Source organism: Periplaneta americana, chromosome 10 (genome assembly GCF_040183065.1).
Source record: "Periplaneta americana isolate PAMFEO1 chromosome 10, P.americana_PAMFEO1_priV1, whole genome shotgun sequence".
Classification (NCBI taxonomy): Eukaryota; Metazoa; Arthropoda; class Insecta; order Blattodea; family Blattidae; genus Periplaneta; species Periplaneta americana.
The window spans coordinates 92911556-92937797 of NC_091126.1; the positions used below are offsets into that span (position 1 = coordinate 92911556).

At 38.8% G+C, this 26242-nt stretch overlaps 1 protein-coding gene across 2 annotated transcripts in view; it reads right to left on the minus strand.

The window, feature by feature from the left end:
* LOC138707893 (inactive phospholipase C-like protein 2) overlaps positions 1–26242 on the minus strand; it is an 876200-nt gene that overhangs the window by 73954 nt on the left and 776004 nt on the right. For both annotated transcript variants that reach the window (XM_069837934.1, XM_069837935.1), the window contains exon 10: positions 5410–5581. In XM_069837934.1, coding sequence (XP_069694035.1) covers positions 5410–5581 — 172 coding nt within the window. The remainder of the gene's footprint in view (positions 1–5409; positions 5582–26242) is intronic.

The following is a 26242-nucleotide window of genomic DNA, read 5'->3' on the forward strand; positions in this document are numbered from 1 at the left end:
CAATGCGAAATAGTACCTGCACAGTCTATTGTTCCTAGTACCCTCAAGCTTCGTGACTGTATATACTAGACTGTGATCAGGGATGTAGTGGGGGTGGAGCGGAGTGGAGCGACACTCCGGCACTGTGTTCGAAGGCGGAGCAGAGCTCCGGCACTGATTTGAAATTTTAAAATCTGTTTTGACATCACAATACTTTCCCAGCTAACGATATCTTAGTTAATATCAGAATATTTAATGATTATATTTTCTGTGCTTCCTTTAGAAAATCAGAACAAGTTCGGAAGTAGAGGGTCGCGAGACCACTAGGAGCATAGACGGGGTGTGTGGTGAGAAATGGGGAAAGAATCAGTGACAGGACAACCACCAAACTAAACTTTTAGGGTGCCTGCTCGAACTAATCACATTCCTAGTTCACACTCGTTTCGTATCGTATTTCGTTAGTTTTCCCATCTTTGTACAATACAGGAGATTGTCTGTGGTGTTACTTACCAGAATGTGTTGTGTTTGTTTCCCAGTTATTTTACAAAGTGAATTTTAAACAGTTAAATTACTGCCTATAATGTAATTGAAAAGCTGCTTGAAACTTTTGTTTTCATGTATTGCCCTTCAGTAAATATGAAGCAAAATAAACATATACAAAAAACATAAACCTCTCTCTTTTCTCGTGCCATTGCTGCTACTAGTGGAGTTACAAAAGCTTCCTCTTCTGATATTTGTGATATCTCAAGCCCATCACTTTTATTTGATGAACCTAATAATTTAACCAGAGATACTGTTATAGAAGTTACAGACAGTTCCAGTATGACTGCGAAGAATATTCAACGACATAATGTTCAAAATAATGAATGCCACAAAGCCAGCCTGCAAAATGAGTGGCCAAATGTATGGAATGAAGAAAATATGTGGTCAAGAAAAAAAGAAACTTAGGATCTGTGGATTGATTGTAAGGAAGGTAAGCTAAGCCATAAAGTGTGCCATGAAGTAACTACATTAAGTGCATTAAAAAGAGTGTATTTCTGTATGTAATGAATGGCGCTCATATTCAGTAAATTACTACGGATCGAACAGATCAGATCAGATCAGATCAGATCAACTTAAGTCACTACGAAAGAAAATCATTGAACAAAAGCAATCCAGTGCTCATAATGTAGCACAAAAATTATTGATACGTCTGAAAGCAATCAATTGAAAATGTTCACGAATAAACTAATGCAGCCCACTGTGAAGCAACAAAAGCGAAATTTAGTTTAGCTTATTACATTGCCCAGAATAACCACCCTTACAGTGACCATTTCGGTTTACTTGAGCTTCAGAAGCTAAATGGAGTAGGCAATGGTGTTGCCTTGCATTCTCCTTACAGCGCTGTTGAGATTATAGAACAAGTCTCTAAAGAAATGAAGGCTAGAATTATTAGAAAAATAAAGGATGTAGCTGGGAAAATATGCGTTGTAATTGATGAGTATACCAGCCTAGGTTCAAAATCAGTATTGATAGTCTATTTGAAATGTGAAATACGCAAAGAACAACCACCTAACTATTTATTTTTAGATCTAGTCGAACTTTCTGATCAAAAGTTTGAGACAATATTTCAGAGTTTGTTAGCTGTCTTAACAAACACGGGTTTGATAATGAATACCTCTAACAACATTTGATAGGATTTACAAACGATGCTGGGTAAACAATCTGATGTAGCCCAGAAATTTTCGTCTCAGTATCCAAATATAATAATTTGGCATTATATGAATCATCGACTAGAGTTAGCTTTAGCCGATGTCGTTGATGAAGTAGGTGGTGTCAATCATTTTCGAATAGTCTTAGACAAGCTATACACTGTATACAACAGGTCAACAGTGAATCAACGTCAGCTGAATGTGCTGTACAGCTCGACCAAGCAATGAATAAAATCGATTGTATTCTAACAACTAGGTAGGTGGCCAGTTAATTACGAACAGTTTCAACTGTTTGGTTTGGCTACAGCTCTTTATTTGGGTATTTTTTGAAAGCCAAAGAAGATATGAATAGGTCGTCCACTGAAAGAAGCATGTATAACGGTTTATTGGGGCGATTTTCAGCCATACAGTTCTTACTGGATTTGGCCAGTAATGTATGACATTTTAGCAGAAGTATCTATTCTTTCTGAAAACTTACAGAATAGAAATTCCTCTATATTGTAAGTATACAAACTAATTAAGTGATGCATTTGCTTGATTGAATCTCAATGAGAAGCCTGGCAGGCGAGTTCTAGAGGTCCAAATAGTGCTCAAGAATGGACAGTTTTGTTCCATACTATTAACCGATAATATGAAGGTGATTTTCATTAACTGACAACAACTTTTGTCTAGTGTTGCAAACAACCTGAAGAAGAGACTACTTACAACAATATCTAGCCATTAATCTACGTCAACAGCACTTGATTTTAAAACTGTTGAATACGAGTATGAACAGCTCTTGAATCAAATCAAAGTTCTTGAATGTAACCAGTAGCCCTCCGATTTATCTGTGAGGTATGGCGAAGAAGAGGTAGAAAAGTTCTGCAATATGTTTAAACTAAATACATTCAAGGTCAAAAATGCTTACCGAGATTACTGTGACAACAGCTACCATGTCCCTGAAGAATGAACTGCACGAAACTCATACCGTGCAATTCAGCTGAGTGCGAACAAGGATTTAGTATGATGAACGTAATCATATCTCTTACCAGGAACAGACTTTTAATATCACATGTATCTTCAATGATGTTCATTAAACTGCAAGAGCCTGTCCTGAGAGACTGGAACCCGGAACCTTATATTTCAACGAGGTTGAGATCGCATGGTTCAGCTGATGATACCAGAACTCGTGTTGCGAAATGGTCACATCAATATGTTGAGAAAAATGTATATGCTGGAATTTTTTTGTGTCAATGTATTGTTCACCGTGATGTAGTATACTGTACTTTTGTAATACAATGTCTTACTTTACAGCATTTCCTTCTTTGTGTTTTTTTTTTGCATCCAAGACTAAACCTTCCTCCTTCCCCACAGGTTAAAAAACATAAAGAGCTCCGGCACTGTGAAGTTTGGGACTACAACCCTGACTGTGATAGCATGTTGTCATATAGCCAAGATGAGGCAAACTTGTAACTGCCAACTATTACAATGGCAACCAAAAGTTGTCACTCAAAACATCAGTGTATACCTCATCCCAGATTTAAAAAACCTGCAATAAACTTTATGTGTACACTGCCGAAATATCTAGTGTGGTTGATTATCATAATGAAGCTTGAGAACTCATCGTGTGTGTATAGTACAGAGTACTGCAATGAAAATGTTTCGCTCGCTCATATTCATTCGAAGGTCCCACATTCGAGGGCATTTCCTTCGAGTGAAGAGCGCCCTAAACCATGTTAACAAGCGAACTATGCTCGCATAAAAAGAGATTCACTTCAAGCAACCGGAAATCACTTAAATTTTTACTCGAAAGAGCACATAGTCTATAGTACTCCTGACTGTGACCTAATGAATTAGCTAGGGCTATAAGTGATGCCATGTTGGTATCACTTATGAGATTCAGATCTGTCTTCAGACAGTTGACTGAACAACAAACAACATGTTCTGTGAGAATATGAATGATAAATATAATATAATATTTGTGTTCGTTCTGATTCTCCATTATATTTGCCACATTTTGTGCTCAACTTGACATTTTTCTCATTTTTTAAATGTTTTATCTAAAGTAATCTCACTAGAGGTTTTGATTTATCTAGGGAAAATCAAAATCGAGTGGGATTTAATTGATTATTACACGATTAGAATAAAGTATATAAAGATTAGAAGAAATGAAGTACCGGTACTATAATACAATAAAATATGAATTGACTTACCGGTACTAAAATAATGATGTCTTGAAAATGTATTATTGTACTATATTCCGCTAGATGGCAATAGTGTGTTATGATTAGCTGTTCTCTTATTATTAGTTGTGCCAACTATACAATTTTCATTGAACTCTATGGACGATTACTAGTCAAGAAGGCTTTGTTCTTTCAGTTTCATTTTTATTAAAACAGTTCATAGGCGGAGTTATGGGGGATATGGGGGGGCACTGCCTCCCCCCAAACTTGTCTGAACTCCTTTTTTTTTTTTTCTATTAACATTAGAAAATATTGAATGCAAAAAACTTTTCTTGCTTCGTTTATGATTAAGATTCTGAGCTTAAATTGACGAATTAATGTCTTCAGATCATGTGTCTAGACTATAATATTTATTTTAAATTTCTGAATGTATAAGAATTTCTATACCTCGTTTGAGAAATGGAAGCACTGTAATGTTTCTTTTGTAACGGCCTATACTCCTGTGTTAGAAGTCTGCAGTGGCCATCTACTGAATTAGGTGTTAGTGAAAAAAAACACCATAGTCCCATATTAAAGGAGTGGAAATTTTCAGTAGTTTTCATAAAACAATCATAGTCCAAAGATTTTTTTGTGAAAACAGCCATTTTCCAGGAAGATGGTACGATGGTAGCATTTACAAATAATATCCAATTCATAAACAAAAGCAAGAAAAGTATTTTGAATTCAGTATCTTGTAATGTTAATAGAAAAAAAAAAAAGAGTTCAGACAAATTTGGGGAGGGGGGGCAGTGCCCCCACATACCCTCCCATAACTCTGCCTATGGTTATGCCCTATTACAATTTGTAGTAGACCTACAATTGAAGCCCTATTCAACTCAGTCCGAAATGTCGTGGATATGGATGTAGCTGTAAGAAACATGCACCCCAAAAATACTTTTATTAAATAATCATATTCCGATATACTGTACCACGGTCAAGCTATAATGGGGGAGGAAGTAAATGATATCCCCAGTAACCTCCTTATATTGGGATTCTATGGTTTTGCTTTGCCCCCCCCCCCCATACAGCAGAAGCTATAACATAACCAAAATAGTATAAACAAGATAAATGATAGAAAAGTTTTAATTAAGGATGATAAAATAAACATGAATCAGTCATTAAATGGTGATGTAATTGTAGTGCAACAACCTCGAGCGCTTGCGACCGACCGATTAATTGTTTCAAATGACCGGTTATAAATTCTCGACTGCATACGCTCGAGAGCATCATTTCCTGGCTGCCTTCTTCACAACCAAAGACTGATTGGTGAGCTCAGTCGGCCGTTTTCAAGAGAATGCAGAGGTCTAGATTATAGTGCATGAAAATGTATTATAAAGTCATGTGTGGAATTTGATTGTTACGTGGGTTGATATTAGTATTGCTAGTCTGGTAACACTGCTGTCAGGTGTAAATGCTACAAGTTCTGGTTATAGAACAATGTGGTATAGTCAGATATTACAAAATTAAAAATTTAAACCTATGTACTTATTACAGAGTAACAAAATATCGTGTTGTAGCAGTAGACATGTACAACATACCATAATAAGAACTCTACCACGTAACTCGTGAGGGCTCATCTGGCTCACATCACGCAAGTTGTCTTCACGATGAATGTAGAGCGTATCTTGCAATGTAGTCTTGAGGATGCGTGCCACAGTGTGCTGCTGCTCCACACTACAGTGGTTCTCCAGATGGAGGATGAGAGGGTACCTGCAGAATACAGAGCACACTGCACACTCGGCAATTTACATGTTACATGGAAATATGTATAGGTACTGTACATTAAATTTTTCTCATGGAGATTTTGCAGACAAGGAGCAAAATTTCAATTAGCATTGCAAATGGTTCCAGGCAATTTCTGTGGATGATATTCTGAAAGTATGTGAAGTCTTTTTATCAGGGAATAAATAAAAAGGAAGCTTGTCTCTAAATCACAAAAAATATACGAGTATTCATTTCCACTTGTCAAATAATTTAGATATAACTAGACTAAACAATTTAAATATAACTAGACTAACAGAAAATTAACAGAATTATCAAGAAACGATTATGTAGTATGTATCATGCATTATATTGCATATATGCCTATTATATAATATATTCGGAATGGCCACAAAAATAAATTTGGAGGGATGTGATCAGCTAGCAGGCTACAGACTGGTGGCCACTAATGTAGAGTATCTTTCCAGTAACTTTATATATATCAAGAGAAGAAGAATAGTGAAATGTTGAATTTATGTTTAATGAGTAGGCCTACTATGGTATAGCATTTAGATTGAAGATATAACGCTTTTCGAAAATGTATCATAAGGCACAAAAAATTTGTGTAATTCTTGTAACTGCATAAGAAAATTTCCTCCCAAGAGCCCAGAGCTGTGAAGAAATAGGGACAGGATTATGCAGTAGTTGTGTTGTTAACAGTTAGCCCAGACTACAAAGTGTAAGTTTTAATCTAATTCCATCAAATCGCAACTCGAGATGTCAGAATTTCCGGTTCCTTATTCCTACAACTAAGAAACAGCATGAACTGAGAATCTGTGTCCATTCTCATTCATTGTTGGTACATAATTTCATCCACTCTAAGGTAGCAGACCTTATGTCAGTATGAGCATGGTGAAGCGCTTCTGATACATAAATATGAGAATCCGGCTTACCAACAATAGAGAAAAGTAGGAATCTCACTGTACTTTCTCAGTGTCAGGGATGCTGAAATTTACTCCATTTGTGCAGCAATGTATTTTTGGTCCAGGAAAAATACTCCCTTTTTGTGTTTCAATATATGTGATAATCTAATTCTACCGTATTTAATTCCCATCCATGTTGCTTCAGTGTAAAGTGAAACTTTACAATAATGTAAGTACAGTAAGCCACTTAAATATTATGACTATATGGAAGACCTGGATATGCAAAATAGCGGATAAGTTTGTGTGTGTTAGTACACCCAATAGTTTACTGTAAATCAGGAATGGCAATAGGCGTGCATATGAGCAAATTGCACACAGGAGTCAGTAGTAGTCTGTCATTTGCTTATATGTGCTCCACTGAAACCAAACGCATCCAATAAGGGAAAGACTACTAAGCAAGGGTGTACATGGGAGAGAAGTGTAAATCTTCAAACAGTTTTAACCCCGAATGGGGGTGACATTCCTTTTTAGGAATGCAAAATGGGTAAATGTCCAATGTATAATATGCAAGAAGCACGTGATGTGCAGAAAACATAATTTAAAACAACACACTAAAATTGCAGCCTATGTACTGCCCATGTTTGGTAGTAGGGCCCACGTTTGGTAGTAGGGCCTACATATGATTGTGAAAATTCTTCTGTACAATGAAGTGTATGAAGCCAGACTGAGATCACACATAAAGGATACAAAATTAAAAGCTGGTTTGCGGCTTCCAGCATTAAAATATCTTAACCCGGATATTGCGAAAATAAATTAAGAAACAAAGAAAGCCCATTCTTCCAGAAAATGAATTCTGAAGATACACAAGCCTTGTTATAATATTTGAAGAAAAAAAAAAGTTTTGTAATACAGTAGAATACCGTCAACTGGGGTGACTTTGATCCTAGATCATATATAAAACAGATCAGCCAAGCTTATATTAAATTTGGATGCAACTGGAAAATAACGGACGCTATGCGTCGCTAGTGTCGAGAAATGAGCTTGCGATAACAAACACTAGATGGCAGAGTACCTGAACAGTACATAGAGTAATATGACTGTGGGATGACTTTTTTACGTCATGCCACCACAGTCTACTATCACAGTCTACTATATACAGTCGCGAAGCTTGAGATGTTTTTTTGCAAATCTCGTGATAAAGCGCTCCAAGCGGTTAGCAACTAGAAACAATAGACTGTCCATGGTCGACTTTGGACTGTGTCGTATTTCCATCGAGTGCTAGCTCATTGCGTATTTCACATTGATGCTTGTGAAAATGTTCGTTATTGGTTGTAATGAAAATGTTAATGGCTAAAATACAATAATTGGAATAATAATATTTTACTAGAGACGTAGAAAAATTAAGTTTGTTTTAATGAAATTTATTGATCACGTTTTATTTTCAATTCTGGTGGGATTATTATTGCTTAGGGCTACTTTTTTTTTTCAAAGGATATGTTTTTAATTATAGCTGTTAATTTTGTTGTTATTTTTATTTGTTACTTTACTAGAGACGTAGAAAAAGTCTGTTACAATAAAATTTATTGATCACGTTTTATTTCCAATTCTGGTGTGATTATTATTGCTTAACCCATGAAAGACTAGCGTCTAAATTTTCATACGAAAAATGTGTAATATTTAATTGATATTTTCGCGCCGCATTTTTTATTTTTTTAACTTACGGATGTTGATTTGGTATGTTTAAACATTCCACCATTTGATTACAGTAGTGTCTTTCGCGTGAGTTTGTGCAAAATGGCTGCCAAAGCCTATAAACAAGATGATGTCGCAGAAAAATTATCAATATCGTGCTGTCGGTAAGTTTATTGTTTAGTTTTTCTTTTACACATTTGTTGAAGTTTTAATTATTGTTGATTCATAAAGCGTATTGATGTAGCTACATCTGTACAACAATGACTTTTATATTTATGCTAATTGTAACCTTCAAAACAGAATGTGAATGTGAGTGTCGAAAAATTCATACGTTAGACTTTCGTGGTATCAAGTAATGAATATTCCTTCCAGGACACGCAATCTTACTGTTGAAGAAATTCTAACAACTTTAGAAGAAAAAAACGATGCAATTCAGAAGGCAGAGACTATTGACTTGGTTATTCTTCCTCCTGACAATGAAAATGACACGGACATAGATGAAATTCCTGCAGAAGACCTAGAAGTGAATGTAAACGATTCCCATTTTCTTGGACCTGGTGTCTTGGGTCGTGGCGCAGAAGTTCAGATCGTTACTCATGAAAAGGAAAAAATTAGTTTGGAACTTAATTCTTCGTCCACTGCTGCACCACTAGAGAAGACAGCCATTACAGCACCTGAAGCCCCATCAGCCAGTGCAATAAAAAGAAAATCTTCTGATGTTGTTGCTTATTCGAAGAAAGAAAAGAGAGTTACGGAGAAGCATTGGGATAGTATAACTTTAAAACCAGAGACAGCCAAAGACACCAATTTCAAAATAAAATATTCAAGTGATAATCCCCCAGAAATTCTTGAAACCATTGTTGGGAATGGCATGCAACCTTTGCAAGTCTTTCAGCTTTTCTGGAAATCAGAATTCTTAAGTCATATCTGCAAAGAAAGCAAAAAATATGCACAGTACAAATATGGAGACAACAGTTACACTGTTGACATTGACGAAATGTATAAGATGCTAGGCATTTTATTGCTCTCAGGGTATGCTAAAGTGCCAAACAGAAAAATGTATTGGGAAACACAGAGTGACGTCAACAATGCTGCTGTATCTAATTGCATGTCAAGAGACAGATTTTTGTCTATATTGAAGTACATGCATTTCAGTGATAATTGTGAAAATGCAAATGCTGGGAGTATCCACAAATTACAGCCTTTGCTTAGGTACATCAGTAAGCAGTGTGAGAAATGTGCTAAACCCCTGCCTTCTGTTTATTCCTTTGATGAGGCCATGGAACCATATTATGGACGACACCATCTAAAACAGTTTATCAGAGGAAAACCTATTAGATTTGGGTTCAAGTTCTGGTGTCTGAATAAACCCAATGGACACTGTATTCGTTTCAAACTGTACGAAGGCCGCAAAGAAAGAGATCCAGGGATGACTCTGGGGAGTTCTATTACGAAACAAATGATCGAAGGTTTTGTGCCACCTCAAAGTCAAGTGTTTATTGACAATTATTTCAATTCGATTCCACTACTGGAAGACATGACTAGGAAAGAAATCAAGACTGGTACAATAAGAGCAGATAGGACTCAAAAAGCACCGCTAAAGGATTTGAAGAAATCTGCCAGGGGTTCCTTTCATTCTGTACGAGATCCAGCCAGCAACATTACTCTCGTGCGTTGGAATGACAACAGTCAAGTAACCATGGGTACCAATAGAACTGACAGTCTTGTTACAGGACTCACCAAGTGTTCAAGATATAGTGCATCTTCCAAAAACAGAGTAAACGTACCTCAGCTGAGTTTGGTCAATGAGTACAATGCAGGTATGGTAGGTGTGGACTTATTTGACCAATTCAGGGGTGCATACCGTATTGGTATCCGGTCTAAAAAATGGTATTGGCCTGTTGTGCGATTCTGTCTTAACGCTGCTGTAATAAATGGATGGCTCTTGTACAGGCATGTGGAGCGCGGGATACCTTTACTTGAATTTTTGAGAAGAATAACTATACCCCTGCTTGCAGCACCAACAGTATCACGACCCAGAATTGTGAATCCTCAGCGTAGTTCTGGTGTCCTTTCTGAAGTACGCTTTGATGGTAAAGAACACTGGCCAGGTAAAGTCCTACTCAAAGAAGATGTGCACGCTGCCACAAAGCTGTAACACATATTTGCACAAAATGCAACGTTGCCTTACATATTGAATGCATCATGCTCTACCACACTGTCATGAGTACGTTGACTCTCATGTATTTACTCTAGAGAATGTGAGTTTAATTGTAGCATTTTTCTAGAAAGTGTGTGATATGAAAATATATTGAATAATTATTATTTTCTAATATTATAAACATAACATGTAGATTACAGTACGTTACGCCAAAAATATAGATTTTGTATTGTCGTTGATACATAACTTACGTATGTCAATAAATGTAATAAATAAAGTTTCAATAAAATTAAAGTTACTTGTATAATGTTATGTCAAATTTAGTAAAATACGGAAAAAGGTAGATGGATATTCATCAACTGATTACAAATTACGAAAAACTGTTAAATTGACACATTTTTGTGTAGGTATTTAATAAAATGGCAAAATATAATTCCTACTTCAAAGTCTCTGTATGTATCTTCAAGAACCTAGCATATGAAAATTTAGACGTCTCTGAAAGTATTCCTCAGAGCCTAGCGTATGAAAATTTAGACGCCATTAAAAAATTACTTAGGACATAAATTATCAAATTTTTAGTACATAAGTGTATTAATTACTTAAAAAGGATAAACATAAATAAGATTTATTAATTTTTTATTATAAATTACATATGCAGTCTCTGAGGGGTTAACCTCATCCCACTTTGTTAACTACGTAAGCCTAGACTACAAGTACCGGTACACGTAAGTTACTCCTTTAATTCATATTTCCATTATTATTGTTGTAAAGGGAAATGAAAATTAATATTTATTGGTTTCATAGTTAATTATCGCTATAATCTTGAATGAGTGAAGCGATTATTGTAAATTTCAGTTCGTTTTGCACAAACAAAAATAATATTAACCTATTTCTTGCAGATATCTTCGAGTTTATGATGGAATTTAATATACTTCATTAAAATAATAAATTAACTTTATGCATTTAATATTTCAATAATGGAAGGAAGGTGTTAATTTTTCCAAAAGAACACAAGGAAAGTGTAACATATTTTGTCATCTACTAGGAGAGAGATCTGCGATGATGAGGCGATAGTAGCGATCCTAGTGGTGGGCAACTACCCATGTTTGCATTTTTACTACATATTGAGCTTCGCGACTGTATATAGTAGACTGTGCTACTATAGTAGACTGTGATGCCACCTCCAAATTTCTTTCTCATTGTAATGTGAGGTTATGTTACAATAAGACTTTGATGTGTCGCTAAATTGTAGCATACAGAAGCTTGTTTTACCCAAATTCATCAACACACATATATGGCATTTTGGTACATGGCTGATATAATGTTGTCTGCGTTTGTTGAATGCACATCATGATGCTCACGAAAAGGCACTAATTTATTTTGTGTGAACAAGACTACAATTTTTGAATATGAAGGAAAAGCAGGTATCCCTCTTCTGAAATTTATCCGAAAGGGGAAGAATTACAACTCCCTCCCCCCAAACATGTTTCCTCTTTTCTAGACCTATATGTTTTCATTTTACAGGTTTATTATATGATGCGATATGGAAACTGATAAATAATAACTGTACGTTTCTCGTCCACATTAAATTCAACGTGTTCATAACGTAGACCTGATATATTGCTTCATGTAGGCTACACAGCTGGCAGTGTTCTTTTTACGAATAAGCGGTCGTACTAATCATTTTCTTTTCATCTGAACTATTGCTAGAATATGCGTTTGTGTTTTTATTTGCTCTGTATGTTGTTAAATAACTACTGAACATCGTCTTTGGTTAACAAATTGTTCTAGTATTCATTTTATATCAGTCTTACGGTATTGAATTATGTCCATAACGTGGGCGAGATATTATCAGGCTGGAAAATTCGCTCGGAATGCATTTTTTTTACACAATTTTCTAATTTTCAGCAGATTTACGATACCCTGTGCGGTTTCTCTGCCAATGCAGAGTTAATTGCAATATACGGTAATTCTGTTATTTTTCTAACACTTTTACATCCGTTCTTATAAACGTACTGATTTAGATTCTTTACCCTACTGTAGGTATTTTGCTCTCTACAAATCATCGTTAGTCTAATGAAATAGCCTATAATAGTTGCTTGTAACGAATTAGTAGACAACCTCAATCCCTCCTGACCGCCTCCCTTATGAATTTCTTTCTCACTTTAATCAAATTTACTTTATACTGGTCCTTAAATTACTGAAACCAGTGCTGAGGTAGTTACGGTGATTTCTGAAGTGAAAATCTTTCAATTTATAAGGGTGAAATCAAAAATAACTTTTGTAGCCTTTCCTTGTCCTTAATTGGAAATTTGAGTAACTTCATATGACGACAATATTTCTTCCTTCTTCTACAGTTGACATAATCGCAGATGGGCATTTCTAAATTAAGTTTGTTACACAGAAACCTTTGAGACAATATTGACACTTGAAGTTCTTTATATAGTTCATCTATGAGAGTTAAACTAGCGCTGAGGTAGTTTCCTTCATACTCAGCTTATTCACCTTGCATACATGAGTCTGTAACAGGTTAGGTTTGGTCAGTGCTGTCATGGTAATTTTTTTCTTGGCCATACACCCCACCCCTTGTTTTCTCCCTTGAAATATATTTTACTCTCCTCTCTCTATTTCTCCAAGTGTCATTTAATTATTTTTTTTAATATTAAAAAAGAAGTAAAGAAATTGTTTTGCTTTACAATTTAATTGTACAAGTTTGATTTAAAGAATACACCATGTAGCACCACCATAGATGCAGACTTGTCTCGATGAATCTTGGAGTGTATATTTGCAGCACTTCTTGTTTTTCAACCATTATTTTATATAATTCTGGATTCCAGTGCTGAAGAGGTGGATAATTCTTTGTTTATGAACATCAAACAAAATAGGCGGTAGGTACAGTAGGAACAGGAAGAGATGATCTAAGATCTGTATAGATCTCCACGTACAAAACTTAGGCACCCATATGCCGTATGGCTCCTTACAGACAACATTTTCATTTCCCCATATGATTAATTAAAAAAAATTGTAGGTTCCATACGATATATGGCCTCGTGTGGCCTCCATGACAGCACTGGGGTCAGTTAGTTTAGGCACTTTTACACCTTGAATATACAATCAAATGCATCTCCACAAAAAAATTCCTTATAAATTGAACGATTTTCACTTCAGAAATCACAGGAACAGCTTCACCCAGGTAAGTAGTTAGCAGTTAAACATTTCAAAGCTCTTGTTATATTATGAAATAGCATCACACAATGCTGCCAAAATAAATGTTCCCAGTGTTAAAATTACAGAGTGTAAATTTTGCTTAGGACAGTTTTTGCTCGGGAAAATTAAAGGAAACAAACAGTATATCAAACCAGCAGCTGACACACAAAGCACCTGAAATTCGAAAGTGGTTAAAAATTTTTATATTTCGTTCTTTCTTATTTACCAGCAACAGAAGTACCGGTATCAGATTTATTGCAGAGCTAATATCAGAGGCCCCTCCTATTAGAGAATGTTTTGAATATTATTATATTCTGGAAAACTACATTGGCACATCAACCTCCCCTCCCCCTGCCTGAATTCTGGACTGAAGCACGAAAATTTCGAAATGTACAAACTACAGATGCGGCAAAATATTACCACAATGGTCTTCAGCAAGAATTTTGTAAGACATATCCAAATATCTTCATGGTCATTATATGTATTAAAATAAAACATATACTACATGTGAAGTACCTACTAAAAATGAGAGAAATAGAAATGGGAAGGACAATAAAAAAGTGGAATGGACAAACACTAAGAAACTATTCATCTTGAATAAGTATGAACAATAGGACACTTTTTTTTGGTGTTAGTGGTATAGAATATGAACTTAAGTTGCATCAATAAGTTTTTCGAGTTTAGCATTACTTTAAGTATTTATTGTCCCCCTATTGGAAAGATGGAATTACTTTGTTTGAAACTTGATGAAATTTTATTGTACCTTAACTCAATTTATTAAGGTACAATAAAATTCTAAATAATAACTGCAGGCCATTTTAAAATAAATCTGTTGGATGTAAATTATTTCTTAATTTATTAGGACCATAAAGGTATTGTTACAAGCGATAGATTGAATCATTTTTATCTTAATAATTTAATGTAGGATGATTATTTCGGGAATTGTTATGCTCTAAATTGTGAGGATATTTTAATACTTTTTTAAAATATAAATTTGGAATATGTTTCCAGTTAGTAAAGAGTAATTCAGAGAGATAGAGGTCTCAAGCATATTTATTGACACATGCCAGAATTATTAAATATGAAAAAAAGAGTTCTTGCAGTAACATACTGTTTATAAAGTAACCAAATCTTAAGAAATACAGTATATGTACTGGTATTCTATATAAAGGCATAGGAGTGAATATAAATCTGTTTTAAGGAATTCCTATTTAATATTCCTGCTACAGGAACATGACAAAATAAATACAACGCAGCATGGAAGCTAATTCAACTCTTATCGAGTATTGTTGATGAGATGTGTTATGAAGGTAGACCGAATCATTCAATATAAATGTATAAATAGGACGAATAATAATAGATTAATTTCAATGTATGTAGTATCAAAACTGAAAGCGGTAACTAGTCTATGAATGATGTCTTAACAAGTATAAATAAAATGGACTCTTGACAATAGACACACATTTGGCTTCAGTAATAACTAGGACTTCAAGGAATTTATGGTAGCTCACCTGTCAGGCAAAACTCTGAATACTCAGCATTGTCGAACTATAGAAGCGCGATTAAAAAGTATTTTTTTTCCCACCCATTACATATGATTGCTTTTTTCAAGTCCCGGTAATAACATTATTAAATTAATTATCCCACATATTTGGGTGGTGCCTTTCTTTGTTTCTGACATAATTTATGAGAGTTTCTCTTTTACACTTCAATAGAGAAATACAACTTTCAGTGGACAATGAACGTGTAACTCTAATGGAACTCTAAGAACCACAGCATTAATGTTTTCTTCTTTTCTTTCATGCCCTTTAGTTTTTGTTGCAGATAATATCATGCTATTGGATAATTATACATGCACCTTTCTAATAAAATTGGCATATATTTCACTGGTCTCAGAAGTAAAATTAAATGTATAATAGCTTCTCGGTGCAAAATATTTACTGAAAATTATTGTAGGATTTGAATAGAAATGTCACTTCTCACGCAAGGTTATTCGTGGATGACTGTATAATATATAGAAAAAATTAGTGATAAAACTTATATCACCGCCTTGCAAAACTAGCTTGACATTATTGAAAACTGGACTACAACAAATACAATTAAAATCAATGTGAGCAAAAGTAAATCAATATGTATCCTTCTGTAAAACACAAAATTAAATTCGTCTCATATACCAATTAAATGGATCACCAGTGTCACAAGTAAACACTTAGGTACTGTATATATTTTAGTAACAAACTGGTTGAAATAAGTCACTAATATTACAAGGATAGCCTGGAAAACACTACATTTCTTTATGCGTATTCTTAAGAAAGCTAACCGAAAGTCAAAAGAATTAATGAACATAACCCATGTTCGGTCCACTGCTGTGGAGTAATGGTAGGCACATCTGACCGTGAAATGAGTGGGCCGGGGTTCAAATCCTGATTGGGGCAAGTTACCTGGTTGAGGTTTTTTCCGAGGTTTTCCCCAATTGTAAGGCGAATGTCATGTAATCTATGGCGAATCCTCAACCTCATCTCGCCAAATATCATTTCACTATCATCAATCCCATCGAGGCTAAATAACCTAGTAGTTGATACAACATCGTTAAATAATCAATTTAAAAAAAGACGTCAGATAAGCAGAGGAAGTTACAAAAGCTTGTGGTGGTGAAGAATTTAAAGCGTCTGTGTTGTTAAAAAAAGGGAAGTCCTACAAATGGCAGAAAAAGTGGATAGCCTATATTGATGTATTTGTTACGTGACATTACACAGGAGATATCACCACATATAGTTGTAAACAACCGTGGATATTGTGACAGCGACGTGAGATTCGAACTCACGACCAGCGTCCCGCAAGAAAGCAGATCGCGCGGGCTTCACGGAGCACTGAGGGACGGCGCGCGGCGGAGAGAGTGCCCGCGCAACTGCTGCGTGCGGAGTAGAGGGGACGGACCCTCCCGAATCTGCTAGAGAAGTCCGTCCGAAGAGCAGCAGCGTGCGAGATAATTCGAGAAGCCGTACTTTCCAGAAACTGTGGTGTGAGTATAAATTATGCGCGCAAGTAAACGCGAAGCAGTTTTTCAGTTATTCAGTCAGTGAGTAAGCCAGAGCAAGCAAGCAAGCCAGTCTTGTGTACCGGAGTTCGACTCGAGTGTGCGTCCGTGACTGTGTCAGCATCCGAAGGCCTGAGTTCGAGTGCAGTGGACCGCAGTTGGAGGGACCTGAGTTCGAGTACAGTGGACTATCTCTGAAGGTCTGTGGTTCGAGATACTGTGAACTCGAGTGACTGAACTAGAAGAACTGTGAACTGAGAACTGATAGTTCTGATTTGTAAATAGTGCTTTGTAAATATTAGTTAAGATTAACAGTTCATTGTTGTTCGTAATAGTCCAAGTAAATTGTCATTGCCGTCAGTGGAGTGCTATAACGAATACTGTGTTGAGTGAAAATCCTATTGTTGACGAGAGCATTTAAGGTGAATTGTAGAAAGGAATTATTGTTGGAAGAATAAAATCCTATTGTTGAGTTGAAATAAATTTACATTGGTGTCAGAATCGGGACATTATCGACAATGGAGAACCTACAGCTGATCTTGCAAGCCATCGCGGAACTGAAAAACGACTTAAGTGCAGTAAAAGCAGAAATGAAGAACGATATCAGTGAAGTTAAGAACGACATAAGTGATGTGAAAATGGAGATGAAAAGTGACATAAGTGTTGTGAAAACGGAGATGAAAAGTGACATAAGTGAAGTGAAAACGGAGATGAAAAGTGACATAAGCGGAGTGAAAGGCAACATAACCGGAGTGAAAAATGACGTCACTGCGCAAATTGAAAGCGTTTCGGCCCATGTAGATGGAATTGTCGCCATCGTGAAAGACGAACTTAAGGCCGATTTAGATAAACTAAACCAGAATTTTACAACTATAAACGAGACAGTAGCCGAGTTGAGACAGGATGTAGACCATTTTGACGGCAAAATTCGCGCTCTCGAACGTCGTCAAGAGGAAACGAGTGTGCTGATGGACCAACATGCTGTAGAAAACAAGCACATCCTCGCGTTGGTGGATCGCCAGGCTAGAGAACATAAACAGATAGTTGCCGAGGAGGTTCGACGTGCCATGCAAGAAGCAGCCACAGAGTTGAGGGCTTCATATAGTGGCCCTGCGGAACCATCGCCTTCAGCCAGACATTACAACGTCAAGACGCCGAAGTTCGACGGTACGACGTCTTGGGCGATATTCCGTCGCCAGTTCGAGGCCATCGCAGAGCACAATGGGTGGACGCCAGCAGAGAAAACTACTCAGCTGCTGGCCGCGCTTCAGGGACAGGCGTCGGAGATTCTTCACAGCGTTCCAGAAGATGGGACAGCCGCTGAGATAATGGCGGCCTTGGAGGGACATTATGGTGACCATCAACTTGCAGCAGCATTCAGGACCCAACTGAAAACGAGGGTCCAACAGTCAGGCGAGTCCCTGCAAGAATTCGCGATGGCGGAGGAACAACTTGCCCATAAGGCCCTCAGGGGCCTACCTAATGACTTCATCGCTGGAGAGGCGGCCTACACCTTCGGCAGCGGAGTTCGAGACCCCGAAATCAGACAACAGCTACTCCTGGCAGAGCATCGTACCATCAACGCAGCTCTGGCGGTGGCCCTCAGGATGGAGGCAGCTAAGTTGACGGCGAACGTCTCGACGTCGCACAGGATTAGGAGCGTCGCGGCGGCCGACGTCGAGGAGCGTCAACCGAAATCACCCGAGCGACGAAGACGAGGAGTGCCTACCTGCTGGTCCTGCGGCGAGCCTGGACACCTGAGGAGGGACTGTGACCGATCTGGTCACAAACAGGAAAACTAAAAGGGGCCGATGCGATGAGGGGCACGTCGGCGCCGTCATCACCATCCCCTCGGCTGATCTTGAAGACGGTTAACAGAAGATGCGACGATGGGCTGATTGCTGACGGATGGATAAGAGGCCGCCCATGCAGAGTACTGGTAGACACCGGGGCGTCGCTCACTATCGCCAGACCGGAAGTAGTGCGTGGCCTACCTGGGAGGACGCCGCTGCGCCGGTATGAGCTACGTACTGCCTCAGGCGAGAACCTGCCCATCCAAAAAGAGGTTTTCCTGGACTTGACCTTGGGAAAGAGGAGACTGGAGATGTGGGTGTTCGTCGCCAACATCACTGAAGACGTCATCCTGGGACTCGACGCCATGCGGATCTTCGATGCAACGGTGGACGTCCGGCGCCGTATCCTCCGTTTTGGTCAGGATGAAGTGTTCCTGAGGGACGTCGAAGACCAACCCATGGCCAGCAGACTCACCTTGGACAATCAAGTGACAATCCCAGCAGGCTGCGAGATGGTGGTGACGGCAAGACTGGACGGACAGCCTAAGGGAAACCTGCTCCTCGATTTGCAGACAACTCCGATAGATGGAGTTTATGTGGCCAGATCCCTACTCCCGAACAAGAAGGTGGTACCGGTGAGGGTTCTGAATGTCACCAATCAGGACAAGGAGGTGCCTAGTGGAACTGTACTAGGTAGCGTCGAGCCGGTGGTGTCTGTGACGTCTCTGGCAGATAACGAGGAGTGTCACCGACCACGTCCAGATCTAGACCCATCACTGAAAGAGCTGGCTCGAGAATTGGCGGAGAATTTAAGCAAAGGAGAAAGAAGACAAGTCTACGATCTAATGACAGAATTTCAAGACGTGTTCAGTCTGTCTGAAAACGACTACAGGAGAACGGAGAAAGTTCAGCACCGCATCGACACCGGAGATGCTCGCCCAATCAGACAGCCTCCTCGACGCGTTCCTCTAGCTAAACAGAGGGAGATTGACAGCCAACTGGAGGGCATGAAAGCAAGAGGGGTTATCGAGGAATCCGACAGCCCTTGGTCATCACCTGTGGTGTTGATGAAGAAGAAGAATGGGGACCTGCGTTTCTGCGTGGACTACAGAAGACTGAATGACGTCACCAGGAAAGACTGGTTTCCCCTTCCACGAATTGACGACACCTTGGACACCCTGGCCGGAGCAGAGTGGTTCTCGACGTTGGATATCAAGTCAGGATACTGGCAGGTGGCGCTACATCCTGAGGACAAGGAGAAAACGGCATTCTCTACAGGCCAAGGACTATGGCAGTTCACCGTTATGCCGTTCGGCCTCTGCAACACCCCGGCTACATTCCAGAGACTAATGGATTCCGTAATGAGAGGCCTGACATACGACACATGTTTGCTGTACCTTGATGACGTCATCGTGGTCGGCAAGACTTTCGGCGAACAACTGTCGAACCTGAGGAAAGTGTTCGAGAGACTGCGACAAGCCAGACTGAAGTTGAACCCGAAGAAATCTCATCTATTCCAGAAGGTCAGCTACCTGGGGCACATAGTAGGGACCAACGGAGTGGCCACGGACCCGGAGAAGCTACAAGCCGTCAGAGGATGGCCGAGACCAAGGGACAAGCAGGAGTTGCGCCGCTTTCTCGGCCTCTGCACGTATTACAGAAGGTTCGTAGCTGGGTACACCAACATCGCTAAGCCTCTAACCCAGCTGACCGAGGAGAAACGACAATTCCAATGGACGGACGAAGCGGAGTCATCCTTCCAGTCACTGAAAGAGGCGCTCTGCACTGCTCCTGTACTGGGATATCCCATCCCTGGAAGGAAGTTCACGCTCGACACGGACGCTAGCAACGTAGGCATCGGTGGAGTACTCTCTCAGGAACAGGACGGGCAAGAGAGGGTGATTGCCTACTTCAGCTGAACACTATCCAAGGCTGAGAGAAACTACTGTGTGACGCGTAGAGAACTTCTTGCCATTGTGGAAGCCCTGAAGCACTTCCACAAATATTTGTATGGCCAGGAATTCCATCTGAGGACAGACCATTCTGCACTCACCTGGCTATTGGGCTTCAAGAATCTGGAAGGGCAGACTGCCCGTTGGGTTCAACGTCTGCAGGAGTACAACTTCACCTCTGAACACCGCCAGGGGAAGAAACACTCCAACGCTGATGCCTTATCACGACGCCCGTGCCCGGATGGCTGCAAACACTGCCTGAAAGTAGAAGAGCGGGATGGCGCCCACGCAGTCCGAGCAATTACCGCCCAGCCGAGCCCAGGATGGGATAACGCCGCCTTAAGGAGGGAGCAGCTGGAGGACCTAAACATTGGGCAGCTACTGCGTGATGTGGAGTCCGGCCAGAGACCAGTGTGGGCCGATATCGCCAACCGTAGCACCACTTACAAGAGCTACTGGGCCCAGTGGGAATCCTTCACTGTCAAGGACGGTATCCTGAAGAGGATTTGGGAGTCGGCTGATGGAAGGACCCGCACAGAACAACTTGTCCTACCCAGGAGCAAGGTGAAGGAAGTGCTGGAGAAGACTCATGCTGGAGGGACTGGAGGACACCTGGGAGCCAACAAGATGCTGGACAAGTTAAGACAGAGGTTCTACTGGCTACATCAGAGAACCGACACGGAACAATGGTGCCGAAGATGCGACACCTGTGCAGCCAGTCGCGGACCAAGGACACGCAGCAGGGGAGCCATGCAGCAGTACAACGTGGGAGCTCCTTTTGAGAGGATCGCCATCGACGTTGCTGGACCGTTCCCGGTCACGGATCGCGGGAATCGCTACCTGCTAGTCGCCATGGATTACTTCACAAAATGGGCAGAGGTGTACGCGATTCCCAACCAAGAGGCTTCGACGGTGGCCGACGCGCTGCTTGACAACTTCATCTGCCGATTCGGGGTGCCCCAGGAATTGCACAGCAATCAGAGGCGCAACTTCGAATCCAACCTGATGGGAGAATTGCTCGAGCGTCTGGGGGTGCATAAAACCAGGACCACTCCCCTCCACCCACAGTCCGACGGCATGGTGGAACGATACGTCAAAACCGTGGAGGAGCACCTGCGGAAGGTGGTGTCCAACCGTCAGCGAGACTGGGATGCCAGAGTCCCACTGTTCCTCTTGGCCTACAGAGCTTCGGTCCACGATACAACAGGGATGACACCGGCAAACATGGTCTTCGGGAGAGAGCTGCGCCTGTCCTGTGATCTGCTGTTTGGCACACCACCCAGCGCCGACCAGCCAGTGACTGACTATGTGGCAGAACTCACCGAGAAGTTGAATGGAGTTCACCAACTGGCCAGAGAGCACCTCAAGATGGCCAGCGACAGGATGAAGATGCACTACGACAGATTAGCCAACTCTGCAGGATTCCAGGAGGGCGACCTGGTGTGGCTGTATCGACCTACCAGGACCAAAGGGAAATCACCAAAGCTGCAGCGTGCCTGGGATGGACCATACCGCGTGGTGACCCGGATCAACGACGTGGTGTAGCGCATCCAGCGACAACCTCGAGGGAAGATGATGGTGGTGCATCTGGACCGATTAGCAGCCTACCAAGGGACTGCCCGAGACGAGCAGCCCTAAGGAGGGAGCAATGTGACAGCGGCGTGAGATTCGAACTCACGACCAGCGTCCCGCAAGAAAGCAGATCGCGCGGGCTTCACGGAGCACTGAGGGACGGCGCGCGGTGGAGAGAGTGCCCGCGCAACTGCTGCGTGCGGAGTAGAGGGGACGGACCCTCCCGAATCTGCTAGAGAAGTCTGTCCGAAGAGCAGCAGTGTGCGAAATAATTCGAGAAGCCGTACTTTCCAGAAACTGTGGTGTGAGTATAAATTACGCGCGCAAGTAAACGCGAAGCAGTTTTTCAGTTATTCAGTCTGTGAGTAAGCCAGAGCAAGCAAGCAAGCCAGTCTTGTGTACCGGAGTTCGACTCGAGTGTGCGTCCGCGACTGTGTCAGCATCCGAAGGCCTGAGTTCGAGTGCAGTGGACCGCAGTTGGAGGGACCTGAGTTCGAGTACAGTGGACTGTCTCTGAAGGTCTGTGGTTCGAGATACTGTGAACTCGAGTGACTGAGCTAGAAGAACTGTGAACTGAGAACTGATAGTTCTGATTTGTAAATAGTGCTTTGTAAATATTAGTTAAGATTAACAGTTCATTGTTGTTCGTAATAGTCCAAGTAAATTGTCATTGCCGTCAGTGGAGTGCTATAACGAATACTGTGTTGAGTGAAAATCCTATTGTTGACGAGAGCGTTTAAGGTGAACTGTAGAAAGGAATTATTGTTGGAAGAATAAAATCCTATTGTTGAGTTGAAATAAATTTACAATATTTTAAATCTGAAAGTGTACTTTAGTGTAATCAAGTGTTGCTTTGTATAAGAACTGTAGGCACAGTGTATACGGTAAATCTCTATATGCATTTGAAAAGATTAGTGATCAATTTGACAGAAATGTTCGTGTGTCACAATATAATTTGTAATATTTTATTTAATGGCACTGTTATTTTTATTAAAGTATGCGATTTAGCAGTTACATGTACTTCACAAATGTCTTAATTGTTTCGAAAGCAACTAAATGCATTTATGACATTTTGGCACCATAATATGAACATTTTCCATTTTGGTAATAAATTAAGTGGCAAGAAAATGTTCATGTGTCACACCATATAATATTTAATATTTTTTACATTATTAATTATTCCTTTTCATTATAATTTTGTTTATATTTTGGAATGCTTACGTTAAAAAAGTGATGTGTCTTTCATGAACTCCTAAGTATTTGATTAAGTATCCTGTGAAGATCATAGTTACTTCGAAAATGTTACGTGTGAGACTATGGAATGACCCATCAGTATTGTTAGTATTGTTACAAATTACAAAACCTGAAACTGTTAGAATGGGATCAGGAGTAGTGACAAAAAATGTAATGTTGTAGGCCTACATCAACATGACTATTTTAATTCAGTTTCTAATAGTTTTTAAGGTTTGAAGGCCTTTTGAGGTAAACAGTATTGAACATGTGAGGGAAGGGCTATTTCTTGGTAATGGATTAGGCCTGTATATTTTATAATATTGTTAACTATATATTGTTAAAGTACCTAGTAAATATCGTAATATGTATATTATATAATACTGTAAACGAGACATCACATGCTGCAAACTAGATTATTCTTGTTTTTGTATAATTATACGAACATGTATGAAATAAACAAGACTACCATTGGTTAGGTTAGGATAGGATTACTTATATATTGTAATCAGGCTATATGCACAAATTTTCCAATATACTACTATCATAACTAAATAGGTAATGTTAACATTAATTTTCGTACGTTTTTGTGGTGCAAATTAAAATAATTCAAAGTAAAGTATAACAAAACTCCGACAACATTATAATTACGAACGTCAAATTCTCTTATTTTGTTTAATTTTCAGTGTTTAGTCCCTTATTTCCCATTGTTCTTTGGATTTATCAATAGTGAAATATCAATTAACGGATAAATTATTTACACACTCAGTTGATAATATAAATAATATTCACGACAAATATATAAAAACAGAAGAGATAACGAATCATAATTTAGCCGACCGATAACTTTATAACATGGTCTACATATTCTAGGTAGACTGGCTTTGCGCGAGACTCTGTACTGTATTCTATTCAATACAAAGCGTACTTTATCTTATCTCTTCGCTTCGCCCACGTGACAACTATAATTAGAACTCCCTCGTTCCGAACTTGCCAAGGTCATATAGGCCAATAATATTTATCCATGGTCATCAATTGTCGACAGTACATACCGTTGCTTACGAGAATATCTCGTAAGCAAGAAATAATCGATTTAGACCGACCAGACCGGTTCAGAGTTCGTGTCTCGTGATGGTGTTGGTCATTGTGCCATCTGTTGACGATTATTGAACTACATCAAGCCGGCCTCGACTGCAAACTCTAAAGCCTATATAAAAGAGCTATTTGTTAGTATATATGATCTAGGCTTTGATACATGTTAAAAAAAAAAAAAAAACATTTAGATGGCTATGGTAGAAACTGATTCTACTAGTTTTACATTATGTACTTTGTTGCACTGTAATATGTATTAGTATATTACAAATCCACTGTTATTGTGAAAGGTGCATTATTATTTAAAAAATTGTATAGAAACTTTTGGAAATAATAATAATAATAATAATAATAATAATAATAATAATAATAATAATAATAATAATAATACTTTAAAAGCTAATTACTTTTTAACACTTTTTTCTGACCATTTGCACTTAAATTACCGGTACCACATGTTTCGAAAGAAATTGGACCATTTATTGATTTTTATTTTATGTGGGGTCACTTTGATTCCATTGCTGTGGTGATATTGATACAAATGCAGGTAATTAATTCTCATGTTGTGTTTGTTTCTTGAGTGACAGAACTGGATGTCTCATGCTTGTTACGATGTTATTAGTCTGTTAAGTTAATAAAGTGAATTCTAGTGATAAGATATGTCATATACATATGCATCAAAGCCAGGTCCTCGTAGAATTGAACAGAAGGGCTGGCCCCAAGTAAAGCTAGAAGACAGCGGGAGTGGTGAGGAAAGGGATGGGGAGGAACTGCTATGTTACAATCCAATCTTTAGTGCTAAAATGAACTACATACAGGGCAGTCTCTCATGGCCTAGTCAGTTCATTCTCTCACAGAATTGCGTCAATGCAAAATATTTCTTTTGTATTGGAGACGAATTAAAAAATATGACTTTAATATGAAATATACTGCACTATATTGTAATTTAAGTTCTCAAAAATGGGGACTGGGAATGGGCCCCAATGGCCTTTAAAGAGGAGCCACCCTTGATGGAAAGGATTCTGAAAAATGATATAAACACAAATGAATTCTACAGCTAATTGACCAAAGGGAAATGATAAATAAAGTGTTCATAAAAGGAAAACAAAAATATGATATAATAAAATAGTGTTCAAGATATGTGGTTGTTAATTTTTTCTAATTTTGTATAATACGTATGTGCTCTTTAGAAATATTTATATGTTTGTAGAAATTACCATGTATTTACCGGGTACTTTTGTCACAGTACAAAGAATTATTTCAATCATGGTCACCTGAATGAGGACAGCTGTAAGTGATAACAGTAAGAGACTTGTTAAACGTGAGAGTAAACTCAAATATTTCTGCTCTCAGTTAAACAACCACATAAAATCTGACAAATAATTTTTAGGGAAGTTTAATTAAGCAGAAAATATAAAAAAGGATATCAATGAAAAATGTGAACTACAGGCATTTTTATCCAGTATGGAGTCATGTAAATAATACAGTAATATAAGGTTTTTTACTTCCTCATGGTCATACTCTATATCAGATGTGCTCACAGCGGGCATTTTGCACTTTGGACACCCGTGCACTTGATGGGTGGGTGCTGGAAACCTATTGCAAATGTAAACAGTGTCGCGCATTCAAGCGTAGTGTAACCAAGAAGTAACATTGCTGGCAGTTTGTCATATGGATAGGTCTACTGATACGGTATTCATTTATGTGTTCATTTATTCATTCCTTTATTTACTTATTCATTACTCAGTTACTTATTTAGTTACCAGTACTTTTTCTTTTTTTCCTTTGTTTCTTTATTTATCATTTATTTTTTATTTATTTCTTTCATTATTTTTTTATTTATTATTTAATTTGGTAGAGATAAGGCCATCAGGCCTTCTCTTCCCCTCTATCAGGGGACTACAACTAAAATATCAAGAATACAATTGAAATTAAAATTACAATTAATATTAACTTTACAGTTACAATAAAACACTGCCTGATTAATAAAGACTGGACAATTTATTGTTTA